This window comes from Montipora foliosa, chromosome 6 (genome assembly GCF_036669935.1).
Source record: "Montipora foliosa isolate CH-2021 chromosome 6, ASM3666993v2, whole genome shotgun sequence".
Taxonomy (NCBI): Eukaryota; Metazoa; Cnidaria; class Anthozoa; order Scleractinia; family Acroporidae; genus Montipora; species Montipora foliosa.
In genome coordinates, this window is record NC_090874.1 from 20,892,562 (window position 1) to 20,904,854 (window position 12,293).

General features: G+C 39.3%; 1 protein-coding gene and 1 long non-coding RNA gene across 2 annotated transcripts; one reads left to right on the plus strand and one right to left on the minus strand.

Moving 5' to 3' along the window:
- The first annotated feature begins 181 nt into the window (after nucleotides 1–181).
- On the plus strand, nucleotides 182–7,874 carry LOC138006945 (uncharacterized). The gene is made up of 5 exons (XR_011123960.1): nucleotides 182–320; nucleotides 4,329–4,396; nucleotides 4,856–5,034; nucleotides 5,289–5,360; nucleotides 7,529–7,874. It is a non-coding gene; the product is annotated as an uncharacterized lncRNA (long non-coding RNA).
- LOC138006944 (calmodulin-like) lies at nucleotides 4,423–9,045 on the minus strand. The gene is made up of 3 exons (XM_068853583.1): nucleotides 8,276–9,045; nucleotides 7,938–8,159; nucleotides 4,423–4,980 (listed from the first exon to the last, which is right to left on the minus strand). The coding sequence occupies exons 1-3, from the start codon at nucleotides 8,397–8,399 to the stop codon at nucleotides 4,937–4,939; spliced, it is 390 nt and encodes a 129-aa protein (XP_068709684.1). The 5' UTR covers nucleotides 8,400–9,045; the 3' UTR covers nucleotides 4,423–4,936.
- Nucleotides 9,046–12,293: the final 3,248 nt, after the last annotated feature.

Here is a 12,293-nt window from a genome sequence, read left to right on the forward strand (position 1 = left end):
AGATACTTCGACAGTTACATGTAGTCTCACCATGCCACTTTTCCTCATAAAGGGGAAAGCAATAAATTGTGCTTATTAGTATTCTGAACATTGCTATAATAATAATAATAATAATAATAATAATAATAATAATAAAATAATAATAATAATAATAATGATAATAATAATATTGTTAGGGGGATCAAGGCAGCAAGAAAGGACAGAGAATGTTGGAGCTGTGGGAGGAGCAAGAAGACGCATGAGGCTTCGGGATGCTCAGTCAAGAATGAACAGAAGAGCAAACTATGATGATGATGACGATTATGATGATGATTTTGAAGGTATGTTCTCATTGATCATACCTACAGTGTAAGCAAGAACTGGAGACAATTACAATGCTCTGCCTACCCCTCATGGTTTATGGAAATCAACACTATTGTTTCAACCTCAACAGGCAATTCAAGTTTCCCTGATGAATAGTCTATAGGAAAGTGTACAGAGTTGTCTTTAGTTGAAATAGCAGGGTTTGTGCTACTCCTTGAAGTCCTTGAAAAGATCTGGAATTTAATTTTGGACTTCAAGGGCACTTGAAAAGCCCTTGAAAAAAGGGATTTGTGGGAACTGTTTGAAAACTCCTTGAATTTTTGCTTGGGTGAAAATTGTTGAAAATTCTTGAGATTGTATCATGCTAGTCAAAGAGACATTTAAAAAATTGAGCCCAATTAATTTGACTATTGGGGAACGATTAAAATTTTTTAATGCAAAACTTGAAATGCCTGTGCATGCACTTAACTTGCAGAACGTGGGAAAAAATTATAAACTTTTATCTAGGTAGGCTTTTTCAGCAAAGAAAACATTGAAACACTATTTATGGCATAAAAATCTTCTGACAAACACTCCTTGAAAGTTCTTGAATACTCCCAGAATTTTATACGCAAAATCCAGCACAAACCCTGAATAAGTTGAGTCTCTAGAAATTAACCCATTGACTCCTGGGGTTCCCCATTGACGAGTAAAATTCTGGCGTTAGACAGCTAGAGTAAAATACTAAGTGTGGGTGGTTTAGGCCAGTTTAGGGGTGAATGGGTTAATATTATTGATTGATTGATATGCCTAAAATGAAATCATTATGGGAAAAACTCAGGGAAGGAATGTTGTTATTATCTGAAACAATGCATTTGAGTATTTTATGTTTCAATCTTTTCAGAGGTATTAAAGGAGGTATGTTATGGAAAATGATGTTACGTGTATTTCATGACGCCCAAAATGCCCAAAACGTAGAATGAAACATTGCAATAACCACTTAACTCTTCCAATGCTGTTGTCGAGAGGACTTGACACAGGGTTGTGTGACTCCCAGTGCAGATGTCGAGAATACTCGACACAAGAAAGTGTCCCAAAGTGCTGTTCGAAATTTCTTCATATACAGTATAGGGGTATGCATGCAATGGAATCGTTTCATATACCCTACAGGACAACTAGGCCGACTACATGTAGTTTTGCGATTTTTGGATGATACTATTAGAAAGGTTAATCTCATTTGAAACGGAAGTGAGACATGACAAAAGTAAACGCTATGTATGTTTGAAATTCAGTGTTCTGCGTCAAAAAATACAAGATTATGATTGTCTAGCAATAACCCTGAAAACTTAAGGTATGAGAAAACTAGACCCTCCGTGAGGGTACACTGGGTTGCCTGTGGTACGTGCACCGTTCCAGACAAATTTTTTCAAGTTGGGGGGTCATTAAGAAGTCATACCAGACGAGGCCCTTTGGCTCACAGGTCCTCACACGTTTCTACGACGAAACAGATCTGTCCTTGCGTAATATGTAGCTCTAACAGTGCACGATATTGTTTTGGTATTGTCTATCATTGTAGTGCCATGGTAGCAGTCTTGGGTAAATAGTCTGAGAAGACATGTGGTTACTAGCAAACTACTGAACCCAGAAAGATTGAAGAAAATAAATGGGAAGTGAGAAACATTGGCTTCTGGGCTGACACTATATATAAACTTCTTTTCACCACAAGTTTAAGGACGTTCGCGCCCATTGCTACTGCGCATCTTTTCACACATGTCACGCACACGTCATGCATCGTAGACCACGCAGGTAAACACGATGCTAAAGGCGCAAAAATTTTCCACAAGAATGGAACATAAAAGTATGTGGCATCATGGGATAGCTGTGGACCCAGGTCTTCTCGGAAATGTCACGCAATGGCGTGACAGTGCGAATAGACAATCGCTTTGAGAACTTCGCAGCGATTTTACTCTCTTGAATGCTCGGTGACCCCCATTTTTCTTCCCTTAGATCACTTCCTTTCTTGATTTTGTCCATTTTAACAAAAAACAAAAAAAATCTGTACGTGAGAAGTTACAAATATTTGGCCTTTTATGCTCTCGCGCGACCGAAGTTTTCTTTCTTAGACTAATATGTATCGTTTTTCAATGTCTATGTTACCTCAGAAAAAGACATCAGCTGCAAAGGTTAATTAAGTTATATTAGTTATGTTGAACTGAGTACGTTTACCTGATCTAAATTTCACTCATGTAGCCTTTTTATTGCTGACAGTTGTAAGCTAAGTTCGTCTTAAAGTAACGCAATCTTCTAAAAATGCACCTCATGATCTCGAAAACGAGCACGGTGACCCCCCATTTTTTTTGCCTTTTTGGCAAAAGTAGATCATTACCTTTCTGCGTGACAAGTTTAAAAAAAATCTGTACGTGGGAACGTCCTTAAGCGTGCCCTCTGAGCATCTGACAGCTTTTTAATACCGAAGTTCACTGAAGTTAACCCTGTTGGGCGGGGTTAGTGTTTGGATGGGAGACCAAAATAATATACCCCTCATAAAACAGAAGCATCGGACCGAAAATACTATTAACGCTAACAAATGCGAACTCAGCAAGGTACAGATTTTGTTAGCTTGCTTTATGCAAAAACAAATATTGATGCAAAAGTAAATAAATATTGATACACAGTTTTTAGAAAGTGCAGAAGGAAGTTTCCAGGACGATCGCTCGAGAATAACATATTTACGACATGAAAACAACATTTATTTTGAACCGTGAATATTGAATATAAAAAGTTACGATCAGCTACAAACATTTTAGGGGATTTTTGCATCGTTCAATTTTGTTATTGTAAGTTTTGGCTGCACAAATAAATCGCAAAATCGAAAGTGACATCGCCGGAATTCAGCGGGCGCCGTGATGAAGTTACCGCGGCATGTTTACTCGCCAAACAGTGAAGTATCTGTGTCAAATGATGGCAAGATACCGGGTTTTTGTAAGTTTCTTTTTCTGTCAAGTGTTATAAAGTTTGACAATGAAATGAGCGAAGTCAAAACAAAGATCACAATCGCCCAAGTCTTGTTTATGCAAAGTCAAAATTTACTCTCCAAGACGCGTACGACGCTATTTATTCTAACCAGGTAATTCCATCATTTTGGAAATAGCAGCTACTTTGTTATTCAACTGCGTCACAATTCTTCACTGATTTTGGGGCTCATTTTGTTGAAACTCAAGCACGCTTCCAACAGGCCTGTGAACCCTTCCTGCTTACAGAGCAATACTAAAAAACTTCTCCCATGTCACATTTCAACCTTAAGCTTGAAAATTCAATACACAACATGATATTATAATTCACAAAGGCAGAAAATAACACAGAATCCTTTTCCAGCGAAAAATTTATTGAAACAAACAACATATTTGCTCTTAGAGGCGAAAACCTCTTCCTATTTCATTGCGTGCGTGAAGACAAGAAACTCGCTCGTGTTAAATTACCATGTACTTCAGGTAAATACAGTCACTTTGATTTCGGCTCGACGGGCGATAGATTGTTGTCGAAGTCCATTACTCGTCGCTTTTAAGATTCCATCGCCTGTATATCCAATTGACTTGCCATTATTGAGCTTCATAAGGGTATATTTTGTTCAAAGATCGACTAAAACGCCATTCGCGTTACATCACTTTCGACGCCATGCCGGTTAAGTTAATCGTTCTACTGTGTCCACCAGAGAAATTCTACGCATTTCCCACTACCCTCTCGATCCTACGAAAATACGCTCAGAAGGCTCTATGCACAAGGCCACCACTTAGCAGGGGAGTGACAGGCAAGACTTTTCCCGACACGGAAAATAAAAAAACCCGCGAAATGAAACCGAGATTCCGACTGGGTTTGGCAACCCAGTAATTATAGGTGAAACGGAGTGATTCAAGGCATAGTTAACGTTTCTTTCCTTGAAGAGGTCCTTTTGCACGAAGCAATTGCATGTCATTGGATAGATGAACATAGTATTATAGTATTATCGTACACCAGTCAGTAGTAACTCATGATTGTGTTTATTGCAGTTCATAGTTTACACAAGATTTCAAGTTTATATTGAGGGCTTTGAATCAAAGAATTACAACAGGAAAAAGTACGTACATTTTTGTACTTGCATTTCTTAACACTTCATTACTTGTAAATGATTTACGTGATTTACAATATACAGCTTACATAAGATTTCATATTAAATTGACGGCTTTCATTCAGAATTACAACAGGAAAAATATGTACATTTTCACAAACGAGTTTGTATTTCTCAACACTTCAAGTTACTGGTAAATAGTTCCAATATCTTCTTTGCGTACCCTATTAAGCGGTCTGAAAACGTTTGTAGGACGCCTATAACGAGCTAAATCCGGTGGCAATAGCCCTTCTCTCTAGTGGCTGTTAACAGAATAAGTCAACATGGCTGCGAAGAGCCCAAGCTTTCTTTACGTCCTTGCTAAAGGGCTAATATTTTCTTTTGTATGAAAATATTTGGAATTGCTTGTTTTGTACGGTTGGTTCAAGGTCAGTTTTTAATTCTGCGCGGGTTGTTTTTCTTTTCCAGCGAGACTTTCAGCAAATATTCCGTCGAAACCACAGACTTGGTTGCTCTTCGCGGAGTTTAGAAACAAAAGAAAACAACTTCTCAGGTAAAACGTCCGCCATGGCATTCCACTAAAGCGAGGAATTCTGCAATAAGCAAGAATAAAGAAAGTACCACTAGTTATGCAACGTTTTCGAAAGGTGAGTGTGTATAATTAGAAATACAAGGGACGAGTAACAACAACAACAACACCTTTATTCGCCTTGTACATACATACACTAATATAGATAGAGTAGGATATTCCATGGTATATCATGTCATAAAAAATACAATGACGAACAGAGTCAATGCGACGTACGCGCAGCGCACAGTGGGAAAGTTGGGTGTAATACCGTCGAATAGATAACAGCTTTTCTGTAATCTGATTGGCTGTATTATTTTTATGCCATGGTAGATATTGTGCGGCCTCGGGCAGCATATTCAAGACCTCAGTCATAGTCTTCATTTCACTATAGGAACATTCCAGGTAAATAACATATATGTCTGCCGCTTTGAAAATATGACGCTACAATTACGTCTCGATTTATTTATTATATATTTATCATCGCCGTTAGCTACTATTTTCTTTTCCCAGGGCTACCCCCTTTGTTCGGGCTTTTTAGTCAAACACCCTAAGGTGAACCCTCTCGACGAAGTCAAGGCACAATAGAGAGTCTCAGGACAGACTAGGATATTATAGGAAATAAACTAAAAACGCACCTGCCCAGTGACTTAAATCCCATTTTACCCCTCTCAGGACCCTCATTCAGACTCCGTCCACGCTACGCCGGAAAAATTTGAAAACGCAGATTTCTGTCTACTGTTACGCCCACTGTCCACACTAATATGTCATGAAAACCAAGCTTTTCGAAAACGCTCTTCAAGCTGGAGTAATTTGAAAATGCCGGCTTTGCATTTTAGTGTAGACGGAAAACATTTTGAAGAAAACGAAGACGTCACGATAATCATGTGATTTCCCTGACGGAGTTTTCCTCAAACAGAAATGCAAAATGACTTATGGCTGTTGCGTTTTTAAATTCCTTCGGTGGAGTGTGGACGGAAAACATTTGTTGCAGAGTAAAAAGGCTGTTTTCAAATTTCTCTGGCGTAGCGGGAACGGGGCCTGAGTATAAACACTGAATAGAGCTGAAACTAGTGACCTTAGGATTGGATCCCAAACACTAGCTTAATGACTAACCCCAAGAGAAACAGTGAGTTTTGTTTCCCCGAGACCCTCAATGTTAGGGGTCGAGGAAAAAATAAAAACTCACAGATTCCCGTGAAGCCAGTCACTAAAAGTAATTCATTTCAAGAGATTTGTATGGAGACGCCATGCTGGCTGGAAACCAACAAAAACATCTGTCACTGAGTTTCCCACACAAGCCTGGGAAACTCAACAAAAATTACAATAGTGCTTTTTCCAATACTGTTCAGATAGCCAAATTCCATGAAATACATCACTTTTTAGCTCTCTCGGCCACCGTGTAAACGTCGCGTCACGCAAAGTTTAAAAATTCAAGGGTTGTCTGTCACAAAAACCAAGAACCCATTGTGTGTGCCATATATCTGTCGTTAAGTAGTACGTCTTTCCATTAGTACTTGATAACGGTTGGACAAATATTTATCGCAGCGAAACTCAATTTAAAAACTTCACAGACTGGAGTTAAGATGAATCAAGGAGGTTCGATTCTTCTGTCAGTGTAGCGGATCTCAAAGAGTAAGAATCGAGATTTGAACCGTTCCACTAGCCCGCTAAACAGATATGCTTTAGCGTGCGATATAATTACAATGAATAAATTTATTTTAGTTGATTAATCAGTAATTCCCAGAGCTTCCCGCTTTCAGGGGCACCCAACGAGAATGTAGAATGTATTTTGGTATTTAAACGGTAGATATAGGCATATTTTTATCCCCTAAAAAATTTTCATGTGTTCGGATTTCCTAGCTGAAAGTTTAGTGATCCGAAAATTATAGGGATCAAAACTTACCTTTTCGAAAATGTCAGCCAGAAAAAAGGCTCTCGAAAATTCTAGGTGATCTTTTTAGGATAAAAATCCGTTAAAAATGGGCAACTATACCATTTTTTAGATGTTCGAAAATCCTAGGACAGGCATGCAAGCAAGAAATTGTACAACAAATGGTCCGAAAATTCTAGATCTCAAATTGTAGATTTTTTCCGAAAATTGACGTTGGGTGCCCCTGCGCATTCAAACATTCCCCGTTCAAAAGATTCCCGCTTTTAAAGAATCCTCATTTTAAAGATTCCTGCTTTTAAAGATTCCCCGTTTTAAAGATTCCCTGCTTTTAAAGATTCCCCGCTTTTAAAGATTCCCAATTTTAAGGATTCCCGCTTTTAAAGATTCCCCGTTACCCATTCCCCATTCCCATTCCCCATTCCCATTCACCGATTCAACCTTTTAAAGATAGCCGTTATGAAACTGGACAAGTTCCTTTCTTTCATGTTTTTGTCCGTATTTTTGGCCTTGACCCTGCACAAAACACGCCTTTTTTCGAGAAGATAACCAATCAAATCCTTCGATTAAATTATGCGCAGCTAATTTGCGAACCCATGCGAAGCGAAAACATCTACATCTACATCTACATGTTCCAGCACTCGGCAAAATCCCTTTATGACTTGTGGCTGTTTCTGCTTAGGTGGCCTCATATACCACAAGCCTTTTTAGAGACATCACCGCCAAGCCGGCCACTTCTGCTGGAGAGAACAGGACAGCCACAACACCGGGGACTTTATCCGCTACTCTTCTCGAATAGTGTTTGGGTTCTTTAACGTCCCACAAGATCCTGAGTGTTGATCCGGCCGGGATTCGAACCCGCGACCTCCCGCATGTCAGCCCGATGCTCAACCAACTGAGCTCAACCAATTCAACCAACTGAGCCACCGGTGCGCGGTTATCAAAGGGTCACGGTCAATTCAACATCGATTGCAACAACATTGCTCTCGCTTTTGGAAGTTCTAACGTTTCATAACCAGTCCCTCGATTAACTATGCCGTAACTATTATCTTAGGACAGCTATTGACGAGTCTTCAAAACCAATAACTCACCTTGGTAACTAATTTTTCTGTCCCTTTCTAGGTCTGCAATCACTATCAGTTCGTTTAGTTCCTCCGTTGGAATTCTCTTGTCCATATTTAATAGAATGTAGCGTAGCTCCGCTGAATCGACGTAACCTTTGTTATCGGCGTCGAAAATTCTGAACGCTAGCATTGTGTCGGCTTCTCGTTCATCTGGTTTCTTCTGATCTTCCATTATTAGTTTAACAAACTCTGGGAAGTCGATCACACCGTTTCTTAAAAGTGTGCAAATCCCAAGTTGTTCGTGAGTAAAACCGTAAATTTTAAAAATAAGCATCCGCTAATGTACCCTAGTTATATTTTCTCACCTTTCTGTAACAACATTTTTCTTGGGACTCTAAAAGAAACTCGAGTTAACGCTTTTAAAACGTCTCTAGTTTTCAAAACGATGCTATCTTTCCAATTAGCGAATCTAACATCAAGTCGGTTCATGGCTGATTCTTCTTGAATGACTGGAATGATTTGGTTATCAGACTTACCAGGCTTTTAACTGACTTTCGATCAATCAGCGAACTGATATTATTTTTATCATTTATTTTATTGTTCATGCATAATAAAATGCAGGACGACTGTCCTTGTATCGGCGACAATAAGTTTAAGGTTTACTGTAGATCCCTGTGGCGAAATAAAGAAAATCCAGCGCAAAAAAATAACGGAAAAAACAAGCATTCAAGGGGAACCACAGACGGATGGATGGGCCAGCTGATACACTCAGTGCGCGGAAAAGAAATTCACAAATAAGAGACATAACAATTCTTCATCTGAAGACAACGCAGATTTTTAAAACCCCTTTTAAAGACAGTTTCTATTAGACGAAAACGACTCTGATCACTTGAGGTAGCTTTTTAACTCCCTAGGGGGAACACAACAGCTACTTAGTTCACTAATTTAATTTCAGGTTTACACGGAAGTTTGTTTCTCACAAACAAGATTTCCTTTGTTGAGCACTTATGTAACGTTCTACTCATTGCTTTATACACGCACAGAAATAAACAGCTGATATAAACAATGTACCTCTGGTGAAGAATATTAATCTTTCTTTGCATAGAGGTATTTTCCCAGACATACTGAAAGTTGCTGAAGTTATCTATCCATGTTTTCAGTGTATTTTTTTTTTTAAGTTACAGATCAATCTTTATCACCTAATTATTCTTTGAAAAAGTTATGTACAACCGTCTTATGCAATTTGCTGAAACATACAATTTCGGATTTAGGAAAAGTCACTCGACTTCTCTTAAGTTCAATCTGGCCTCTCCCGCCATCAATTGGAATGATTCAATCACCGCCGTGTTTTCTTAGATCTTCCTAAAGCTTTTGACACTCTTAGCCATCATTTCTTGTTTACTAAATTGAGGCATTACAGTGTTGGAAACTGAATTTCGACAGCACTCACCATTCGGTAGAGCTTTTCAAAATGCACTCGCCCGGTGTAATTTTCACTTTTTCACTCACCCAGAAGGCCGATTCCCGCCCCCAGTTCCCCAATCTCTGCAACCACCGCTATGTAACTACGTCAGTTATGAAACACGTTTCATAACTTTTTCATAGAGTTTTATTGCGTTGTCGAGGAACGAGAGAACGCATCCTAATTTCGTTTCGCAAGCGCGAGAAATCGAGATTTTTTGTGACGACTGCAAATTGGCCACCTCTCTCAGTTTTTTTCAGGGGTCTTTGGGCCTCGATTTCGTGTCCCTCTGCACGTCATGCTTGTTCTCTTTTGTGGCTTCTTTCGTTGTTTTCGACGTTTTAGGGTTTTCTTTGAACTGGTTTTTAACTCTGATTGCATTCGACAAAAAAGAGAATGCAGTGTCAATGCAGCCTGGAGTGAGAGTTTTTGGACGGGCGAAAACAAATTACATCATCGCAAAGCACGTGCATACGAGACGATTTGTTCGCGATCGCTCGTTTCTAGAAGTTTTTATTCTTGACCGAGCGTGGCCTGTTTGGTCAGGATGCCAGATGTTGTTAAAATAAACCACGGATAAACGGAAACGCGAGAGCAAATGTTCCAGATGTTAGCTGATATTTGTGCTTCCATCTCAGAATACCCGGAGTACTTGGTGTGACAATAAGCACTTAATGACTGGCCCCAAGGGAAACAGTGAGTTTTGTTTCCCCGAGACCCTCAATGTTCCCCGAGGCGAAGCCGAGGGAAACATTGAGGTCGTGCACGACCTGATCACGTGTGAGTCGAAAGTTCAAGTTGTTGTTGCCCTAGGGCGTCATGAAGTTTTGACCAATGACACTTGACACGTTCTCCTCCAATCAGAAAACGTATTTGAGTTGGGAGGTATAACAAGTATTCTTTTTAAAAATTAGCCTGTATGCTTAAACATTACCAGTAAAAGTGAAAATGAGACGTTTTAACAACATGAATTATTTGCGAGTTTACCGAAACTGGAGCCGTCACGCAAAACTTCTATAGCATTCTAGAACTGTTCTAGTTGGAAGAGGTAGGGATCATTTGATATTCTAGAACTTTAGAGATTTTAGCGATTTGAGAACCCTCAAAAGACCTTACATATTCTAGAGCTTTAGAAATCTTAGACTGACAACATGGACCATGGATATTCTAGAATTGTAGAACGTTTAGAGATTTTAGAAGCCCGAAAGGGATCGTTTGATATTCTAGAACTTTAGAGATTTTAGAGATGTTAGAGCCCCCAAAAGACCTTACATATATTCTAGTGCTTTAGAAGTTTTAGACTCGCAACATGGATCATAGATATTCTAGAACTTTAGAACTTTTAGAGATTTTAGAACCCCTCTTCAGCAGGGGCACCCAACGTCAATTTTCGGAAAATATCTGTTCGGAAGACGATTTCAGATCTGGAATTTTCGGAACATTTCTTGTAAAATTTCCTGCTTGCCTGCCTGTCCAAGGATTTTCGAACATCTGAAAAATGGTATAATTGCCCATTTTTAACGAATTTTTTTACCCTAAAAAGGTCACCTACAATACTAGACATATTTAGTTGGAACACTCAGCGAATGGTCAGAATCATCGTGTTACAAGATCGTAGCTTATACCACATCCCCTTCCCCCATTCAGGAAGGGGAAAACGGCGATGGGTGTTCCAACAAATGTGACGAGTATTTTAGCCTACCAAAAATATTAAAATGCTGGTTAACTTTGACAAGGAGTTGAGATTTCGGTTGATTCTACAGGGGCGTAAACGTAACGTAAGAACCGTGCGTGTCTGGTCTTCTCGAGACAGAGGTGAGAGATGATTTCATGCAGAGTGGAACGCCTAAAGCGCTCTGTTGTAAACATGGCGGTTCACAGCACCAGTGAAGTCGTCTCTCTGGCCTTTCTGTGGACGAATTCCAGGACCTAACGCTGTATTTTGCCTGTAGGACTGGGTGGCTCCACACTCATAAGAAAATCTATGAAATAAGAATCGGGGGTCTTCCCTTGTCATGGAACGGCCGAATTACCCAGAATTCCTTTTGGGAATGAAGGAGGCAAGCGGAGACTGGTCCTCATCAAATGAGGAAAAAGTAGCGAGAAGAAGATTTCTAGGCGGATACTAAGGTGTAGCCAAGGTGCCTGCTGTTAACTTAGACTTTTTATCATAGGAAATTCGGCCTGGCCTTTAGTAATTTCTTGTCAAAGAAACGGTATAATGTAAATAAGAGAGTAATGAGATTTATATTTGCGATTACCTCTCCTCTTACGTACCACTTAAGTCAAACTCTACATCTCTATGCAATAAGCGCATTCAAAATTTCCTCATATTATTGTATAAAAGTAGTTAAAGAAAGAAAAGGCTTGTCCATATGAAAAATACGTTTTCTCTCCCGTTCTCTTCTTATGCATGATCTTCGTGGAACTTACATTCTGTCCCTCAATAAACCTAGAACAACCAGTTATGGTCTTAGTTCTTTTTTTTACGTATTAACTAAGTACGTTGCGAAATGCGCTACCTGATTTTTCCCGTACCACTGAGTTTACTGGTTTTAAACTAATCCAGGGCCGGATTTTGTACAGCGGCTTTTCGTTTTGATTAATATATCTTTAAATATTATTTAATATTTAGTTATGTATCTGTATATATTATGTATGTTAGCTGCAATGTCTCGAAGATGTTATTCAGAAATTCGAGATGAAATAAAGTTTTATGCATGCATGTATGTTACCTTCGGCAGGGCGCATGTGTGCACTTTGTAATCTGCGACTCCAGTGCTTACCATATGACAGATAAAATGACTTTTCTCTTGAATATGTAAGCCATTGAAATTTTACGTTAAATTGTAATGACAAGGGAGGTTTGGAGCTGTGAGTTGGCGTGGGATTTGTCTCGTATGGTTTAGGGGCCGACATAT